This window comes from Canis lupus, chromosome 25 (genome assembly GCF_003254725.2).
Source record: "Canis lupus dingo isolate Sandy chromosome 25, ASM325472v2, whole genome shotgun sequence".
In the NCBI taxonomy this organism is placed as follows: Eukaryota; Metazoa; Chordata; class Mammalia; order Carnivora; family Canidae; genus Canis; species Canis lupus.
Window position 1 is genome coordinate 18,342,928 of NC_064267.1, and position 21,494 is coordinate 18,364,421.

General features: G+C 34.6%; 1 protein-coding gene across 14 annotated transcripts in view; it reads left to right on the forward strand.

Annotated features, from left to right (window-relative positions):
- PSPC1 (paraspeckle component 1) overlaps nucleotides 1-21,494 on the forward strand; it is a 112,104-nt gene that overhangs the window by 71,146 nt on the left and 19,464 nt on the right. For 4 of the 14 annotated variants that reach the window (XM_049101093.1, XM_025462797.3, XM_049101091.1 and 1 more), the window contains exon 9: nucleotides 1,087-21,462. The exons of the other annotated variants lie outside the window; for them this stretch is intronic. In XM_049101093.1, coding sequence (XP_048957050.1) covers nucleotides 1,087-1,272 — 186 coding nt within the window. In that variant the 3' untranslated portion in view covers nucleotides 1,273-21,462. The remainder of the gene's footprint in view (nucleotides 1-1,086; nucleotides 21,463-21,494) is intronic. 14 annotated transcript variants of the gene reach the window in all.

Consider the following 21,494-nt stretch of genomic DNA (forward strand, 5'->3'; position numbering starts at 1 on the left):
GAGACAATGTTTCATCATTTTAAAATTTATTTACTTTAAATGCAATCTTTTAAAAATTTGGAAAAATTAGACATGCTAACAGTTTTTTTTTTTTAATGAGTGTTTGTGTATGGAGATAAAAAGGCAGTGCCATAATATCTACTATGATCAGATGGCGCATGATATAATTAGTGTATTTGTTTCCTTCTCTGGAGGCTTTAGTTTATAGAAAAATGTCTGAAAGCTAAGTAAAAACTTTGACTACTTTGGTTAAGTTTTTCTATAGCATATAATCATTCGTAGTAACTTAAAAGTTAATATTAACTGGCCCATTTTCCCCACCCATCCCCCTGAAGTTGTAATCTTTATTTAAATATCACCCTTGGTCTTTTTCACAGTGATATTTTACTACTGCATGTGGAGAGTTCTGTTCAATCTTTGAGATTAGCATATGTGGTTATTATTGTAAAATTTTCCAAAGCATAGGAGTCAGGTATTTACTTAATTGTGCTATTAGTAGTACATGTTCATAAATTGTGAATTTTAAAAAATTATGTCTATATTCCCATTAATAGTCTTTCTGGAAAACCGCCTCAAAAGTTTTAATATTGAAATTATAACTCTTTCCGTATTTGTACTAGTACTTTTTCATTAAAAGCATTACTGTTAAAATTTTTTAAATGTTTATTTTTTCAATGTGATGCTGCTCCCCAGTTTTACTCTTTGATTTTCAAAAAAAATTTTTTTTTATTACACATCACAGTTTATATGCAGTATAAACTTCAGAAAAAGATCAGAACAGTACTGTAATACTGATTAGGTTTAAATGGCAGTAGCTTATTACTTCTTAAAATCAGTTCTTTTTTTCATGAAATTGGGGCATAGCATTAGCAATTGTAACTCTTCAGATGCTTTCTTTTTTTTTTTTTTTTTTTTTTAACGTAGTAACTAATTAAATTGCTCCTTTCTTCCTTCTATGTGTGATCCTGATTCTGCTGGACTTTCTGCTGAACTTCATGACACCACCACTTGGGATTTTGCCAATTTTTCTTGTCACTTACATTTGGCGTGTTCCAAATGGACTTCATATTTATTATGTGGCATTAGCACAATGATAGATTTCCGCAAGGACCATCATCTCAGATGGGATCACCTATGGGGAGTAGAACAGGTTCTGAAACCCCTCAAGCACCAATGAGTGGTGTAGGTCCTGTTAGTGGTGGTCCTGGTGGTTTTGGTAGAGGAAGCCAAGGGGGCAACTTTGAAGGCCCTAATAAGCGTCGTAGATATTAAACATTCTTTCATTCCTGGCTTACTTAGAGGAAAAAAAAAACGTCTCTGGTATGCCTTTATACTTTTACTTGTTTCCTGGAAGAAATGGTTTTATTGTTAATGTATGTAGACTTTAAAGTTTTTCTTTTGTAAAACTTGAGGTTTTTGTATTTTTCTTTATTCATACATAAGCTTTGTAGATTAGAGTGGTAATGATGATGCTCATCATTGTGAATGTTAAAATGTGTTTGTGACTTTAGCTAAATATAAGTATGCCATAGAACTGTGAAGTCTATGTAGTTAATCTCAATAAAGAAATCATTTTGGATAATTTACAAATGTTACTAGTAGTGTTCTCTCATAGTTTCACTAAACTTTGCTGTAACAGTAATACTTTGGTTGCTTTAATTAATCTCAGCCATTTAAAAATGAAAATGATTTTCTGCTTTTTAGTAGCACTGAAAAGATAGAAGCTTATTGAAAGCTAATGTCAATAGGGGTAGATAGAATAGTGCATTGGGGAGGGGTGTGGGAACGGGTTTACATTTGTAATAAACCATTGATGTTCTTTCTGTGAAATCAGAGTCGCTGTCTACATTTCATATAGATTCTGAATATTCAAATATTCTAAGAAGGAATATTAAGGATATCTTTGTCCTGTGCTGAGTTTTTCAAATAAACCTTTTGAATCTTGGAAAAAAAAAACCTGTTTGGAGGCAAATCTCTTTTGCTTATAAAATAATGTCTATTTTTAATCTTTTCTACCATTATTTGGTGTATCTGGATCTTACCCTTTAAATTTTCTTTTAAAATCAAACAATACAGTTAGGTTGGATGTTAAGTGAGGATTTGGTATGCTTTAGAAGAAATTAGGCATTTCCTGAGAATGTTGTTTATGGAAGTACTATAGATGGATTAATTCTGAGGTGTTGTAAATATCTTCATATAGTTTGGTAAGTCTCTCCAGTAAACTTGTCTGATAGGCTAGTTGTATTTCCAAGGAATACAGTTTAAGTGGTGATTTAAAGAAATAAAAACAGGGAATTAACTTGAGAATGGCTAAGGTCATTGGAATCAGATTAGATCCCTCTACAGTCTACGTATTTTGAATTTTGATTTTCAGTACTAGGGAGAAACAGATTTTATCACATTATAATTGTTATTCTAAAAGTCCTTGCTATATTTAAAATTTTGTGTGTTAGCCATATTTAATTTAAAATTACATTTAAGGAATTACATATCCACCTTAAACTACAAATCTAATGCATCAGCCATTGATCATAATATGGTTATTTCTCACATAACATTTCAGTGTATTACTGTATCATGCTTTTAGCATTTCCATGAAATATTCTGTTTTAAAATGAACAGTATGTAAAAATTAATTTTTGGATGGTGTGTGTTTATGCTGGAAGGCATAATTTGGAATTTGAATTTGGTTAATTTAAAATCTTGCATAAAAGCAGTTGTAAAGCAAAATTGAGGTGCATTCTTTTGTAACATTTGTCTTGTGTATTATTATTTCACATTATCTTTTTTAGAAACAGGAATGGATGGAATTATTTTCTAAAATTCTCAGTATTCACAGGCTTTGTTTTTGGCAAATCTTCGAAAACATGATTTGGAGATTGTAAAATAACAGTAAAAAATACTGTTCTCATCACATTTTCCATGCGTATGAGTTGGCATGGAGTGGAATTTGTTTTAATTAACTGATTAATTACAGTGTAGGGAGTTTTACATTGATATTTAAATGATTTAAATGATACCTGTTGTACCTAAATATACCTTTCCCATCATCTATAGTTTTATTCGTATAATCCTAGGTAATTTCTAGCACTGTATTTTGCTTGAAAGCTGAGTTTAAAGTGGGAAAAACTTGATCCTTTGATGTTAATACCAAGCTGTCTTTGGCCAAGGCTGTGAAATTCTGTAACATTGATTCAAGAACATTTGAAAGCCAGTGCACAGAGATGTCCTAATCTCCTGAACATTCTAGTGTCCGGCTCAACTCTGGCTCCAAGAACAGAGTTCTACACAGCTTTTTCCCTGCATCAAGAAAATCTTTGTTCCAGTACTTATCAAGTTTACCCTGGGAACAATCAGCTTCTGAGTGACAGTCAAGTGGAGCATCTGTGAACTCCCAGTTATTCAGGTTTTAGTGTTTTTGTATGAACAACTTTGTGACTGGTTCAGTCAATATTTTTTCTTGTGAATTAGCATACATATTGGGGAAGATATTTGAATGTTATTTGCTTAAAAGCAGTAGATACAAAAATAAATACTAGTATTAGCTTTTCTAAATAAGTGTGGATTTGTCATATGCTACCATAATTCTTTCCATAAAAAGGTAATATGAAACAATCTTAGACTTCTAACACCACAATATTATGTTTCCTTTTGTATCATGATTTGAAACACTGAGATTAAAGTCTGTAGGATTTAGATTCATATGCTATTAATATGTAATTAATGTACATAAAATAAAGGAACACCCATTTTCCTAATTATTTTGTCAAAATTTCCCCATTTTTGTTTGTTTTGAAGACAAATAATTTAGGTTTTCTTCTTGACAGATCTAATTTTTTTTTTAAAGATTTTTTATTTATTCATGAGAGACAGGGAGAGAGAGAGAGGGCGAGAAAGAGAGAGAGGCAGAGGGAGAAGCAGGTTCCATGCAGGGAGCCCGATGTGGGATTCGATCCTGGGACTCCAGGATTACTACCTGGGCGGAAGGCAGGCGCCAAACCGCTAAGCCACCCAGGGATCCCCGACAGATCTAATTTTTAAAGAACTTTTGTTTCACCCATTTGTCATAAAGCCCAATTTATTATTCCTTGAATTTTTGGATTTTTCTATTTAAAATACTGAGCTTTCAGTGAAAGAGATGAAATATTTGTTTTTAACCCAACAGTATCAGGAATATTAGGGAAAAAATAACCGTTTTCACCAGAATTGCCATTTACTAGAAATAGAAATTATCTAGGACATTAATGAAATATATTGGATCTTGTTTCTCAAGTATTAATTGAAATTACATCTTTATGTTTTATTAAAAAACATACTTGTTGAATATTTCAGTAACTTGGTGTTTATATGTAAGGTTTATAGTAATTGCAAAGTATTAGTCTGAATGATTAATGGTCATTAATTAATGTTTGGGGTTTTGTTGATAATTACAGCCTAGATTCTGAATGAGGAAAAGATATATGTGTGATTGAAATAAGTGTGTGATTGAAAAAAAAATGTCTTATGAATGTGATGAAATTATGTTTAAGCTCTTTTAAGAAAGGTTTGAAATTTAGTGTCAAATGGGACTCTCAGAAATAAAAGGGATACATTATTTTGCAAAAATAGAGGAAATTTCCTGGGGAGTACTGGGTATTTAAATGTTTTTTGTGTGTTGTTACATTATAATATCCAATAACATGTTAAAATATGTTCCTGAAATAATAAGAGGGTGGTAATGATTTGAAAAATCAGACTTAACATTTTCAAAAGTAAGTTAGTGAACACCCACATATCTAACTCCTAAATTAAATACTTGTAAATATTTTCCTGTGCTTACTTCCTACATAGATATTTGTAGACATGGACTTATTTGGGGCCAGGGGTGGGGGAAGAGGTGGGAACTACTTCAAAGTAAGGAGCAAGTCCATCACTGAAATTGATGGGTTTGTTTCATCCTAAACAAATGATTAAATAAATTGAGAGTAATTTCGTACTGGACAAGAGTATTATTTCCTTTCCTGTACCCTTCAGAGCTAAATTTTTTAAAAAACAGGAAGCAATTTTAGTGCGCTCATTTTACATAATTGTTTTTCACTGTTGTGTAAAGTGGAGCCACGCATAGCTTCCCAGTTGAATATGGACAAGTAATTTATAGAATCTCACTCTGGAGAAATAGTGAAGAATTTAATTATTTTTATAGTATCTGATATTAAATTGTTTTAATAGTATCTGATTACAATCTATGTATTATATATTAGCTTTTTTTGGTCAAAACCACTGTCTTCTAAGTACAGAAAAAGCATCTTGAAATTTTGTTTTCTTGATTACTGAAAAACAATAATTGAAGTTTGAATCTTTATAAGACACAACCAGAATGCGTTACCTTGGGAATATTACTGTACTTCTTGTCTTTTTCCATATAACCATAATTTAGATTTTAAATACCTCCAGGGGTTCCTCTTCGTTTTTTCATATAGTTTTCCTTTTCAATAAAAGAAGCTTATATTTTCTAGATGGAATATACTGCATTAATCTAGTCAGAGTTTGTAGTACACATTTTAAATAATTATTTTTCAAGTATATTGTCTTATTGTTTGAATCACTCACTGTTATCTTACCAACTCCTCCCCCCTCTGCAACAGTTACTAGATTTTGTTGACTGTGTTTATATAAAAATCTTGTTAGAATTACTGTTTCTTTCTGAATTAATGAAATGGATTTTAAAAGATGGTATTCTGCTTATACATGTACATAAAATTTCAGTTCTATTTATAAAATATAATCACCCAAATTTCATGTAAGGCACTTCCACCTCAAAGTTAAGACTAATTAGTGAAGAATTAATTAGTGTACTTAGCAGGAATACATGATTTTTAAATTTTCAACTTATTTTTTTAAAAAATATTGTCAATAAGTGGTTTTTATTAATTAAAAACAAGGTTCCGGCATTACTTCAATAGTAATATGTGGACTTTACTTGAGTTGTAATGTAATGGACCTAGAGTTTCTTAATGATCTATATAAATGTGTTCTTGGTAGTGTTGAAGACTTTGGAATTGGTATTTGTATCTAAAATTTGTTTCTAGCTCTGAAATGAACATTTCAGATATTTAAGTTAGGAAATACATGGATATGAGGTAGTGTCAAAACCTAAAGGAGTAGCTACAATAATATGTTTTATATTTATATCTGTGACTGGATATTTTAAGACCTATTCGTCCTTGTTCCATCTTATTTATGCAAAATGTCAACCTGCCAGACTTTTGTGAATGTGAATGAGAGTTTAGGTATGTTTTGGGATTTAATCATATATAATCTTATCACTATTAACTTTGCCAACTTTAGCCTATGAGTTATTTATATTTTTATTTTTGTATGCTTATGTGAACAATTTATTTTCTGCAAATTATTGTTGTATGCTTTGTCAGAATAATTACAGTTAATTTTTCTTCAGGCTATTTTCAGATTAGATAACATTAAATCTGTATCAAATGTAACACATTGCTTAGATTTATAAATGTTGCCTAGTGTTTTTATGTAATGAAAAAAGTAAGCGATCTCACACATAGTAATACTCTTTTAATTTCTCACCTTTTAAAGTGTTGGAGGCAGTAGTAACTTGCTCAGTGGTTACTTAGTCTTTAATGCTAATTTTTTAGAATTGCTTAGAATATTTGCATGTTGATGGAGTGGGTAGAATATTTTTTGGGGGGGAGTAGAATATTTTAAACAGTAGGAACTAGCAGTTTAGCAAAGTGAACATAAAAATCGGAGTAATTGTTTGCAAAATGATACTTTCTCAGTCATACAGAATTTCATGTATTCTGAGCCATGTTATTCAGAATTGTACTATATCCCTTGTACCAGAATGTATTGAGGGGTCCTACTGTTTGCTCTTGTGCCCTTTCCTAAGGCAGAGATACAGTAGTGGAACAACAAAATCCCTGCTCAAGATTAAACACCAGCAGCCATGAACGTGCATTCAGATTGGAGGTTCTCAAACTTCAGTGTGCCTTGAGGCTCCTGGAGGGCTTATTAAAATATCTCTGGGCCCCATCCCACAACTTCTGATTTCAGCTGGTCTCAGGTGTGGCTGAGTAATGTACATTTCTAACAAGTTCCCTGATGATCTGACATTGGGCTTGGGGACTCCTCTTTGAGAATTTCTGTTCTAAAATATTAAAAGAATCACAGTAACATTTTTGGTTGGTTGATTTTTGGTGGTGGCATAGGTGATTGTCCTGGTACATTATATGCTGCTTAGGATCCCTGGCCAATCATTGAAACCATTCAAAAACTTCCAGCTACTGCCAGTTGATAAGTACTGCAAAAAGTCCATTATTTTTAAGTAGGCACTCTCATGGCTATTGAGTACTAAATCTTTTGCATATATGTAATTATTACCTTCATTTGAACTAGGATTTCATTTTTGTGTCACAAGCCTAGTTATTTCAAGTGAATATAGAAAAGTACAATTTGAAAATTTTATAAAACTTTTGCACGTAACTGATTTGCAACTACTTACACCAGCATGAGAAATGAAACAGTGTGATAATGTTTCAGTATCAGTATATTTGAAGATGCTTGGGACACTGGCTGGCTGTAGGACTCTTGCTGGACCTTGGGATTGTGAGTTTGAGCCCCACGTTGGGTGTTGTGGATATTTAAGAAAAAAAAAAATCTTAAAAAAATCTTGAAGATGCATATGCCTGACAGGTGAAGGTTTTAGAAAACTTAGTCTTTGCTCACTATGTTGATAAATATGAATACAGTGACACCATTTTGGTGGATTAAAATGATGGCTCAACCTTTCTCTTTTGTGAACTGGTCTTTAGCTATTCTAGATTGAAGATAAAGATTTGATAAATGCATATTCTAAAGACCATGAGTATATTTATTAAATTGTAGTTTCCTTTTGGTTTTAAACTTGCATTTGCATTAGTCATTTTAGAAAGTAATGCCGTCAAGGAGTTCAATAAATGGAAATTGTTGAGTAATTTTATGGTAAAAAGTTAGAGCCTGGCTTGTGAGACTTTACAAAGATTAACATACATATATATGATTCAAAGTCTATTCAGAATTATGCAGTACACTAAAACAATTAAATTGGGCCATAATGAGAGGACATAGTATATTGATTATGGTTCTTTTCAAAAGTTTTTGACTATGTTGATGCAAAGAAACAATCACCTGGTTTGTAGCCTTCTGAATATCTTAGGTAGTTTCTAGAACATGTGGTGTATGTCTTCTAAGAGTATCTGTGTATAGGAAAGGAGGTAGACTTTTTTTTCTTTTTCTAAGATTTTATTTGAGAAAGAAGGGGGGAGAGTGTGCACAGAGAGAGACAAAGGGAGAAGCAGACTCCCTGCTGAGCAGGGAGCCTGGTGCAAGGCTCAAATTTAGGACCCTAGGAATCATGATCTGAGCTGAAGTTAGATGCTTACTGGACTAAACCACCCAAGCAGACTTGTTTATAATAGTAATTTAGATATCACCTAGGTGCCTGTCTTGCTTCCCAAAGATTGAACTAGCATAATGTAATTTATGCTAGTTTTGCCAGGAAATCACACTGACCAAGCATTTTGTGTATTTTGTGGACTAGAAATGGGTTTGACTCTGAGAGGTTACATATCTGTCAACAAGGAAGTCAATTCATCTACTCTTTTATCTTTTAACTTTGCACCAACCTACTCCTCCCTCATTCTTTCTTAAGTCAGATTCCTTACTCTGTGGAAACCCAGGTCCTAAGAGACTACTAGATTTCTTCCCCCAAGGTGGCTTATTAACTCTTTTCCAATTGAGGAATTTTGGTGCAGTCTAATGAGAGTAAAACGTCATTTCATCTATTTAAAATTACGTGAATAGATTTATTACACATTTATTTTTCCTGTTCAGTAATTTATTACTAATTTTCTTGAAGAAATGATTAACTTCTGTGGTAGTACTTGGACACTACAAGTGAATTATAGTTCTACAAAAATCAGTGCTTAACTTTATTTTTTTAGGTACACAAATTCAGAAAAATAAAATTTGAAAAAGGAAGCTCTTAAACTATACATTACTGAAGTTTTCTGGCTCAGATTATGGTTTCCCTATATAATAGTGTCTCCTTATCTGAAGAGGAAAATTAAAATTCTAAGACACCCCCCCCCCATACATGTCTAAAGGTGCAGATAGTACCAAACCATATATATACTTTTCCCCCCCATTTCCATGCATGTCTGCGATAAAGTTTAATTTATAAATTAGGCACAGTAGTATTAATAGATTAACAGTAATGACTAATGAAAAATACAATAATTGTAACTGTATACTGTAATAAAAGTTATGTGAACTTGGCCTCTGTCTCAGAATATTGTACTGTACGCATTGCCTGTGATGGTGTGAGGTGATAAAATGCCTATGTAATGAGATGGAGTGAGGTGAGTGTTAAAGGCATTGTGATATAGCAGTAAGCTACTACTGACCTTCTGACCATTTGTCAGGAGTGTCGTCTGCTTCCAGATTATGGGTAACAAACTTGGAAAGAACAACCACATATAAAGAGGACTTTTATATAATCCCTGCACACCTGACCCCATATTTAACAGCTGCTGTCATCCTACTAGGCAGGCATAAAAACTTTAGATTTGTATTTGATCTGTTGCTACTATTTAGAATTATGCATGATGATTAATTAGGAAAATTCAAAAAACCTTATTTTTTTGTTTCTTTATATTATGGTACATTGACTTTTATCTGGAACCAGTAAATCTTTTAAAATATTAGAGGAGATCAGAATGTTTTGGAAAATGGTGTGTTCCAAATTTTAGGGATAGGAAGTATATAAAAAAACAAGTGTTCAGATTGTTAATTTCTGCCTTGCCTAGATAGTATGTTCATATTTTTAGGGGAGTAGATTTTATGTCCCGGTATTCATGCTACAATGTTAGAGCTGAGGTAAACTAAGATGTAGTTAGGTTCATATTATGATCTTTGAGATCTCTTAGTGGATGAGAGCAATCTCTAGGTTAATTGCAATTATAGATCTTAAAATTTGAATTATTTTGCAGCTACTTGAACCAAGCTACTGTCACAAGCAATTTCTAGTCTCTTTTATAGATCACATAAGTATGATGTACATGTTAAATAATTTAGCACTTAAAGTGTTCAATGCTGGTTTTCTACAGTTGCTATATTGACCGTTTCTTGCAGTTTGGGCACTGTAGATTAGCTGTGCACAGAGTAGAACAACCCTCCGTTCCTATGGCACTAGTGTTCTAGACCTAGAAGAACAAATAAGAGTCGAAATAATTTATGAGGTAAAAAGGATAGAAAAAATGACAGCTTCTGTTTTAGGTAAAAGGACTGGAAAATGCTTATCTCAGGAGACAGAGGGACAACATTGTTTAATTTAGTCTGCGCTGATAAAAGACAACATGTAATAGATGAAGTGGAAGTCATAAGTCTGTTGGAGCTGTGCTGTTCATTGTGGTGGCCATGTGTGAACTGTTGACTCTTTGGAATGGGACTAGTGAGATTAAGACTTTTAATTTTATTGTAATTAAGTTGGATATAGCAATACAGTGTGTTTAGCATATTTGGAACAACTTGGGTATGCAAATTTCCTTTTGCATCTTAAATACAATGAAATCTAAATACACATAAATATTGGAGAGAATTTACCACTGACTTAGATGTGTAAAGTACAGAATTGCAGACTTGGTATGAAGAAATGAATGTAAACTATCTCAGTGTTTAATATGATTGTTGAAATATATTTTGGATATATTGGGTTAAATAAAATATATTTAGCTAATTTCATCTCTTGCTTTTTTTCTCTTTAATGTACTTAGAAATTTAAAATTTCTTACATTGCATTATTTTTCTTCCAGATAGTGCTGGTTTATAATAGTAACTTTGTCAAATTTTTCTTTTCCTTATGTGAATGTAATCCCAGAATCTCATTACATGGTGTAATTATGCAGTTCAGTTATTTTTATCTTTTTAAAAAATTAATAATTTGAGTTGAACTCTATCTAGAGTTTATGTATTCACCATTGGGTGTTAGTGAGATTGATTTCCTGGTAGTATAATTGCTTAGTGTTTGTATAGGAGTGCAAGAAAGAAATTTGAATAACAGTTTTAGGAAGTAAATTGTGCACATTAAGTTTACATTTATTCCTTTCACTTTTGTTCCCCCTTTTTTTGTTTATTATCTACTTATACTCTATAAAATTTAAGTCCAAAAATTGTCATACAAGATTTCTCTTAAAATCTTTGAAGTTTTTGTGTTCATGTTTATTTCATTCTCTCCACGATGTCAGCTCTAGGAGAATAAGGATCTTACCATTTGTGGCTTATCCTCATTTTATAGTACATCCTGATTAAATGTTTTTTTAGCAAATGATTGACACCAGTTTAGGGCAACACATGGTGTTTACATGAGAATATAAAATGAAGAAAATATGGTCCTTGTGCTCTTGGGATTTAGAATTTAATGATTTTATGCAAGCAAAGTGTAAGGCCAGTTGATAGGAAGGAAAGGAATAGGAAATGTTCTGAAAACCTTGAAGCAAGTATCCACTTACCTTGGGAAGACTGGGAAGAATTCACTAAGATACTTTTGAGCAGGTCATTAAGGTGAGTAAGTACTTGTCAGCTGTAGGGTTTTTGGAGGTAGATGATAAGGAAGGGGTGGGTTGTGGGATGATGGAATGGTGTAGTCAGAAGGACTAATAAGTGAACAGTTAATAAGGAGCTGTCTAGTGTAGGAGGGGAGAGTAGAAAAGGGAAAAAGTGTTCAGATGAAACTGATCTAAATTGAATTTTGATTTTTACCTTTTAGGTCCTGGGTATCAGGACAAGAATTAAGTGGATCAGAAAGCAGAGAACATAGATCATTGGTTCTCTCCCACACTCTCCACCCTCCACATGTTATTTGGAAAGATCTTTAGTGTCTGTGATGATTGTTCAGATTCCAGACAATGATTCAGAAGTAGAGTGATCTTAATAGACTAGTTTGGTGGAAGAGGGGAAGATGAAAAGTGTTCTGTTTTTCTAGTTTGAATGATGGGGTGATGGTGCAGAGAAACATTAACTGAAACACAGAAGGTAAGTGTGTTCAGGATTGGGTTGGGATATTTAGTTGCTTGAGGTAGAGGAAGGTATTGGATTTGTAAAAACATTTTGGTTTGAGTAACTGGTGGATTATTGGAATTCTAAAACTCTGCTGGTAAAATACGTCTTCTCAAGGCACAGTCATTTGTAACTGAAGGTGTCTGTAATACCCTCCTAACTTGTCTTGCTTTTACTTTGGTTCTTGTAATTTATTTTCCACATAGTATCTAGTGCACCCTTTTAGAGTGTGAATTAGATGACTCTGCTTTTTAGATGCAGTAGTTTTCCATTTAAATTAAAACCCAACTATAGGGGCACATGGGTGGCTCAGTTGAGCGACTGACTCTTGAATTTGGTTCAGATGGTGATCTCAGGGTCATGGGATTGAGATTGAGGCCCCAGTTGTACTATCTTCCCCCCAAAAATATATTTATATATTTCATATAAAATATACTTTCATATATTTCATATATTCAACTGTATTGTAGGCCCTGGGGCTTTTTTTTTTTTTTAAGATCCTTTTGAAGAAATCTCTACTCCAAAGCATGGTTTTTTTAAAGATCTTTTTGGAGTAATCTCTACCCAGCATGGGGTTCAAATCCACAACCTCAAGATCAAGAGTTGTACACTCTACCAACTGAGCCAGCCAGGCGCCTCTACCTTTCCAACCTCATCTACTTTCTACCCCTTGTTCACTAAACTCTAAAGTCGTTCCTCTGTCTCCCCAGATATTTTTATAGGTTTCAAAAGAAAGAGTCCCCAATAAAATTTTCATTCCTGTCACTTTCAGTATATGATATTTACTAATTTGCTCATTGTGCCTACATTTTATTCATCTCTTACCAGTGTTTCCAGTATTGTAGCATAACATTTGACACTCAGTATTTCTTCAACCAGTCTGAGGGAAAATCCAGAAGACCATCAGAAGAGTAATGGCATAGATTTAAATGTAGTGTCAGTACCAATTGAAGTGTGTGGATGAGAATCCCAGTTTGCATATGCATTCCCTAAATTGTTATTGAGCATTTTTGTCTCAGCAACATTGTACATATAATAGTAAAGAAAATACAGTTGGTCCTTAACCTTCTTTGAGCTTGAAGTCCATTGGGTGGCAAGAGAAATCATGGGAAGAAATGATAAATTCTTAGTTCTGTCATTGTCGTTGTACTGAAGGTAAGAGCAAGAAGAGCCAGTGGAGAATGTGAGTTAATAGCCCAGTTTTTAAATAGAATTTAGGAGAATGTGTACCCTTACATATACCTATATAGAAATATATCTAAAGAAAGTACTAAGAGCTAGGGAGGGAGGGAGAGAGGAAATGTGAAGGGAGAAATTTCAAATGGATGACCTAGAGGCTGGAGAATGGGTGAGGTTGGTGGCATGAAGACACATTTTTAACACTAAGGATTCTTAAATTTTTTAATTTTTATTTATTTTTTAAGATTTTATTTATTAATTCATGAGAGACACAGAGAGGGGAGAGAGGCAGAGACATAGAGGGAGAAGCAGGCTCCATGCAGGGATCCCGATGTGGGACTTGATCCTGGGACTCCAGGATTACGCCCTGGGCCAAAGGAGCTAAACCGCTGAGCCATCCAGGCGTCCCAGTTTAAAAAAAACAAAAAACAAAAACTCAAAAAAGTGTTTTGTGCATTGGGTGTATGAAATACAGTGGTGTTTTGGTGTTGGTGGAACTGTAAGCATTCAGGAGACCAGAGGAACTGGACATTTCAGCCTTCCTGAGATGTCCAGAGTGCCTGGGTTGCTCAGTTAAGTGGCTGACTCTTGATTTTGATCTCAGGGTTGTGAGATCAAGCCCTGTGTCAGGCTCTCCATTGTGCATGAAACCTCCTTTAAGATTCTCTCCCTCTCCTGCCCCTCCCCATCTTAAGAAAACCCTCCTGATGTGTCCAAATCCTATTATATTTCCAGAAAAAGAACATTTGTTTTTCTAATTGAGTGTAAAATGAAAGCTCCTGGTTTTAAGAGTTTACATGTTTGTTTTTCTCTTGCCCTTTTTCTTTTTTAAGATTTTATTTGAGAGCACATGCAAGAGAAAGTGTGAGTGCGGGAGGGGCAGAGGGAGAAGCAGACTCTTCCTTAAGTGGGGAGCTAGATGCAGGGCTCAAGTCCAGGACCGTGGGATCATGACCTGAGCCGAAGGCAGACACTTAAGACTGAGCCATGCAGGCACCCTTCTCTCCTACCTTTTTTTAACGTTGGTATAAATCGAGAAGATTAGAAGCGGCAAAAGTAGGACAGGTCCACTGCAAAGAGCAGCTGTTCAGGAGGGTACCCTATTAAAGTGCAGCTCATTGTTGATGTGATTGTCCATACACATTTTTATATGTGGTCCTCAGATAACACTTGTAGAGATGCTGAAGTTCTGATCATGGTAATTCTCTAGTAAAGAGTTAAGATTTCCAGGAGAATTCATTCAATAAAGCTTGGATGTTATGAAGGGAACACGTACCTAGTCCTCTTTTATACATAACTTGGGTATTGTATCAAGAGCTGAAAAAACTTGTTCAAATATTGGGAGAGGGGCACCTGTGTGTGTCTCAGTCAGTAAAGCATCTGCCTTCTGCTCAGGTTATGATCCCAGAGTCATGGCATCCAGTCCCGCATCAGGCTTCCTGCTTAGTGGGGTGCCTGCTTCTCTCCCCCCTACCACTCCCTTCAGTTGTGCGCTCTCTCAAATACATAAAACCTTTAAAAAAAATAAAAACATTGGGAGAGAAAAGGCATGTAATACAAAGTTTGAAGAAACTTTTGGTCTTTTATTAACAGCTCCTATTTAAGATGGAGTAATTATTCCAATACCCTAAAGGATTTCTTAAAGGCTACTAATTCCCTTCCATTCCTTTATCATGGTCTTTGAGTTAACATTCATTACTGTTCATTTTGATGGATTATAGGGACTTTTAAAATCACTTCTAAAAGAGCCACTATTTGCTTTTCTGAATTACCTTTACAATAATATTTTGAAATATTTCCAAGAAGATAAATGAACATTCTTCGTACTTATATTGTTGACATTACTGAGTTCCTGCATTTTGATTTTTATCTTTAATATATTTTATAGTAAATGGAAATTAAGTTAGGAAAAAGGGAATGCCACTGAGTCTGTGGAATCTAAAGAAAACTTCCTGTTTTGCCATTTCTTCCCCATCCTTCAGAGCTGATGAAAAGTTGGGAGATAAATGTCTAAATACTGGGGATGATTTAAAATTTTTCCAGTTTACATTATGGCACAAATTTAGTTAGTAATCAACATGTTACAGTGGTACATGTCATCTAACATCTACAAGGAGGACAAATAAATTAAGTCAGGTTAGCCAAAGTTCTAATAACATTTTTTTTATATAGCTAATATGTACTATGTAAAATACAAGAGTGTGTATATGTGTTTTTTAGTTTTTGGTTTATTTTAAGGCCCAGTGAATGTGGAACTTGAACTCAGGACCCTGAGATAAGACCTGAGCTGAGATCAACAGTTGGGATTCTTAACCTACTGAGCCACCCAGGCACCCCTAAGTATTTCTTTTTTTTCCTTTTTTTTTTTTTTTTTTTTTTACCCCTAAGTATTTTAATATTTACTTGAACTTTAGTTATATTTCCACACTCACTAGTGTGGAAAGAGAATTGGTTTTTAAGACCATAATTGCTATTTGAACTAATTTGTATAAATTCTTCATAAATTTTTTCCCTGACATTCAGTGTCTTTAACATTTCATTTATTTCCTTTTTTTTTTTTTTTTTTTTTAATTTTTTTTTTATTTATTTATGATAGAGAGAGAGAGAGAGAGAGAGGCAGAGACACAGGCAGAGGGAGAAGCAGGCTCCATGCACCGGGAGCCTGATGTGGGATTCGATCCCGGGTCTCCAGGATCGCGCCCTGGGCCAAAGGCAGGCGCCAAACCGCTGCGCCACCCAGGGATCCCACATTTCATTTATTTCCCATGCTCATCATCCTACTTTTTGTGTCCCTCCTCATCCCAGGATTCCCGTGGAGGCTTACTTTTTTCCTGCTCCAATCTGAGCTGTTGCACTCTAGAACAGCTGCATCAAAACTATCCAATAGAGCCTTAGTGCTCTTCTGGATTGTATGTTCTCTTTGCTGGATCATCATTAAATGAACACTGGAGAATTTGGCAGCAACTATTTTTGTTTGTTCTTTAATAATTATTTTATTTTGGATAGTACTTGAACATATGCATACACAATAGCATGGGTGCTAGTACTACAGTGAGTTTTCTAGAATTTTGTCACATCGTTAAAAATAACTTAGGTATTAAAATGCTAATATAATCTTTGTGTGTTCTGTCATACTTGGATATATGCTAACATGTATATGGTTTGTAAAGTTTTTAAAAAAATGGTTGGGGCCTATGAATTAATTGTACGGAATTACATCAGTGTTACATTTGGAAAGAGCATAGGTTAGTATAAAATAGAGGTGCTCCTAGATCATGAATACCTACTGCAGAATTAGTTATTCATGATCTAGGAGCACCTAGATCAGATGACATGGACCATCTGCTCTATTCATTAAGTATTTGGTACATTTAAGACTAAGACTCTCAATGTGGTCTACCTTTGCTTAAGACTTAAGGCATACAGTGCAGGCAGGGTAGATACAAAGTGCTCCTGTTGTTGAGTAATTCCAAATTCTGGTGGCAGAGGAATGGAATATAGCACAATAATTATGATACAGGGATGAAGAAAAGGCCTAAAGGAAAACAAGAGGATGGTAAACACCCGTAGGAGCAGCACTTTTGAATAATTTGAAACTTATATTTGCATGACGTGTGAGGCAGGCAGAAGAAAGGAAAAATTAACACATAAAGTAAGTCTTGGAATCTTTGTTATCAATAAAAATGCATTTTGTTGTGATTGATCTGGAACATCACATGGAGTAGATTATCACATACTCCATTACCCAGTTTTTAAAATGTGTGTTCACCTCAGTGGCGGTGCTGGTTATATTTGGGTGACTTCACATACTACACATGAAATCTGTTGTCCAAAATTAAGTGTTACAGAGAGTTTGGAGAAGAGAAATGTATAGAAGATAAACTAATTGGGAAGGATGAGAATGTTTTTGCTTAGGCATGGGAGATACAAAGGACCATTCAGAACAAATACTTGTTTGAGATCTGGAAATAACCCTTAGCATGTTAACACCTAATAAAAATCAACCAGCCTTCAAATACGGCTGATACATAAACTAGTAAATATATTTTTTGAATTATTTGAATAATAATAAATATGTGATATACAAATGTGGAAGTATGGTATGTAGTGAAAGTAAATTTCTCCATGCCATGTCTACCAGTTGCCCAGCTTCTCTGTCCAGGTATAATCATTGTTACTAATTGCTTGTGTATCCTAGAAATTTCTATGCACTACAGGCATATTTGTATTCATTCTTGATACATACATAAAGACATGGTACACACTTTTGCCATTTATGTATTTCCTCAGATACTCCGTTTTGGAGATTGTTACAAATGGATATGTGAGAGAGATCCGTTGTTTTTACACCTGTTGTTTTAGGTCATTGTTAGGTATGTTACAGATCTTTTTTGGCCAGTGATTAGTTGATGTTCTTCCCCTCCCCCACCTGTTACATGCATGTGTTATAAAGCATGTGTATAAATGTGTATATAGGATAAAATTTCTACCAGTTAAATTGCTTGGTTACGGTTAGTATATTTTTTAACTTTTTTTTTTAAGGTGTTCCCTATCCTAACTCTGAACAGTAAGAATTTAACTTTATTCCTTGCAGTACCCAACCAAATACATAAAGTCAGTCAAGATCAGGGGTTAATAAAAACTGATGGGATTGTTGCAGGTGTTTAGAAGTTTTGAAATAGAAATTATGTAATTGAATTTGGGAGAGCTTTGATGTCTAAAGTTAGCTAATAAGAATTCTAGGAATTAGAGACCTAAAGTCTTGTGCTTTAAATATCAGATTACATTAAGTAGATGCCTGTTTAATTAAACTCTATTGTCTTCGAGAGGGTTATCAATATGCTAGATTTTTAAAAAGTTTATTATAGAAGGAAGCGAGAGAGTGTGATGGGCAAGTAGGGGCAGAGGGAAAAAAATAATCTCCAGCAGATACTCTGCTGAGCGTGTGGAGCCTGGTGTGGGATTCAATCTCATGACCCTGAGATCATGACCTGAGCCAAAACCAAGAGTCAGATGCTTAACTGACTGAGCCACCCAGGTGTCCCAGTACGTTAGATTTTTAAAATGACGTGGTGAACATTAACAGTTTACCTTATGAGAGACATTATGCTCAATTTAATAATGGTTAGCTTAGTTTTTTGTGGTAGAGAAGGAGGGTATTACACTCATCAGAAATCTTTCATTTAAAAAATTTCCACAGTTCTCCAGTGATGGGAATGGGCATTAACATTGCTGTGCCCAAATAGCTAACTTGAATTTTGTTTCTTAAATATCAAGAGTAGGAAGAAACAAAATTTTCTAGAAGAATTCCCATTTTTGGTGTTCATATTATAATATCACTTTGAATTTCAAATCTTATATGGAAATACTGGAGGGAGGTAGATACTTCATTTACAAACCAAAGAGCATGGAGGCTCTAAGCTATATTTGAGGTTGGTTCTACTTAGAATTAATAAAATAACTAAAGGACACTTGTATATATTCCCAAAGAATTGTGGTTTTTATTCAGTGAATTATTCTTTTAAGATTTTATTTATTCATGAGCAACAGAGAGGCAGAGACATAGGTAGAGGGAGAAACAGGCTCCATGCGGGGAGCCCGATGTGGGACTCCATCCCAGGACCCTGAGATCACAACCTGAGCCAAAGGCAGATGTTCAACCCCTGAGCTACCCAGGCTTCCCTATTCAGTGAATTATTATGTAAGTTTGAACACTCAGAGCAAAATGAAATTATTTTTTTCATTAAAAATTATATCTTCAGATAGTAGCTTTTAACAATGATGTATACATTGTTTGCCCAGGGACTTAAATGAGCAGTTTGCTGTTAGCAGAACTAAAGTCTCCTTGTTCAGAGGTCATTTCTTCCACCTACATCCTTCAATATTCGTCATACTTGTGGAGTATTCTCTCTCCAATGTATTACTGGAGAATAAACGTTTTGTTTCACAAACACAAGATACAGCCGGGCTGGGGAAAGGGACAAGTCCGTTGTAGCTAGGATAGTCAGAGGAAGCTTCTTTGAGGAGACATTAGAGCTGATTGGTAATCTGAATGATCAGAAGGAGGGGACTTGAAACATTGGAGGTGTTGAAGTTTGTGACCCTAATTCAAGCTGAGGGCGTTAATTTATAGCACGGGGTAGGAAAATGTTGCTGGAATTCAGTGAACAAAGCAAGGGTGTTTCTTAACCCCCTTTTTTCCCTTCATTGATTCCTCTCAGGTCCCCCATGAAATTTTTTGACCCCCCCCTTCATGAAATTTTAACTCAACTGTTTATATAAATATATCTGTTATCTATGCTTTTATATGTTGGAGATTTTTGCCCTCCCCTGCTCCCACCTTCAACTATCTCCCTCTGGGGGCAATACTACCCCATTGAGAACGCAAGATGTAGAGTAGTGTGTGCCACAGTAAATAGTTGAGATTTTTTTCTTGATGAGAAATCATCATAAAGGCTTGGGCCAGGTAGTGACATGATATAGTTTATGTATTAGAAAAGCGTTTTAGCCACTCATAGAGATTTGACTCCAGGAGAGCTAGAATAAAAAGGCGAGCCAATTAGACCAGTAAGGGGAGGTGAAAGGTAATGGTACTTGATCTACAAAGATTATAATATAAAGAGATAAGGAAGAGTAGAAAGAACAAAAGACGGAAGAGAGAATAAATGGATGTAGCATTAATGGTTATAAAGTAGGTCTACATATGAGGTTGTTGAAAGCTTGGGGAACAGTGTGCCCTCCACATTACAAAGACAGGTTGCCTATAGAACCCACTGAAATGAAGGAAGGAAATAAATGACCCTTGGTAAATATGAAACTTGTCTGATTTTAAACCTCTTGTTACCATTTGAAGTTTATTTTTTAGTATCAAAAAGAATTGGGCAGCCCGGGTGGCTCAGTGGTTTAGCGCCACCTTCGGCCTGGGGCCTGATCCTGGAGGCCCTGGGATCGAGTCTCATGTCAGGCTCCCTGCATGGAGCCTGCTTCTCCCTCTGCCTGTGTCTCTGCCTCTCTCTCTCCCTCTCTCTTTCTCTGTCTCATGAATAAATAAATAAAATAAAATCTTTTTTAAAAAAATCACAGAATTTAGAATGACCAAAACTCCAGATTTATATCAGTTTTGTTTTTTATTCCTTAATAGGAATGTACTGCCATATTTTGTGCCTTTGGTCCATACTTTTTACTGGGGAGTCTTTTTAAAAACCTACCTAGTTTGTGTTCTACCATAGTGGTGATTATTAGTCTATGAACATGTTCAGTTAAAGTTTCTGTTAGAATTAAATGATTCTTATCTAATAGGCAAATCTTGGGCCCTCCAAGATATTGAGGGATACTATTGTGAATTCCCTAAGGCATCAGGACTCTCCTATAGGTACTTACTGCGGTTTGTTGAATTAGTGAACAGGCTGTTTTTCCAAGATCATACTGAATGTTATTAGCAGAACCCAAATGAGATTTTATTATACCTCACAGTTTTGTCTCAAAATTGAATATAATGAATGCAGAATTACTGGGAATGTTTAACAAACCCTGATGGTGACTGAAAATGGCAAATAACATGAGTAGCAAATATGGTTTTAAAATGGGACTGCCGGGAATTGCATGGAGTTCTGAGATTCACACACCATTCAGACCCTGTAATTCCTTGCCAAGGAGAGGTGTGAAGTCCTCTTGGGCTCTGATGAGACAGCACAGGCATCTGGAGCTTTTGCTGATAAGAGTATGTTGTATTAACAAATGATGTGGAGGCATAAAAAGTTGAGAAATGAGATTTAATGACTTTTCTTAAGCTTTGTTTTTGTGTTTTCTGTTTCTACAGCCTGATTTCTTATAGCTGGTGGTAATCAAACAGGAAATTTTGCACATTTTTAAAATGTGACAAAAATTTTTTAACTCGTCTGTTTTTAGACTTTTCAAAACCCTTTTTTAGAACATGTGTTGGCATCCAGCCATCCTGGCATACATGTCCGGGACAAAGTATTTTCATCAATGACTTAGTTTAGCACCTGTTTTCTACCCTATATTTAAATAAATTTAAATAGATAACACATAATAGTGCAGATTATACTTACATAATGTTTGAGTAATTTCTCCCCAGTGTAACCACTTGATATTTACTGTGTATGAACATGAGATGGAATCTGCAAGAAATGTTTTTCCTCTTAAGATGATTTTATGTTCAAAGTAAGTAACATGTTATTTTGTATGGTTTTAAG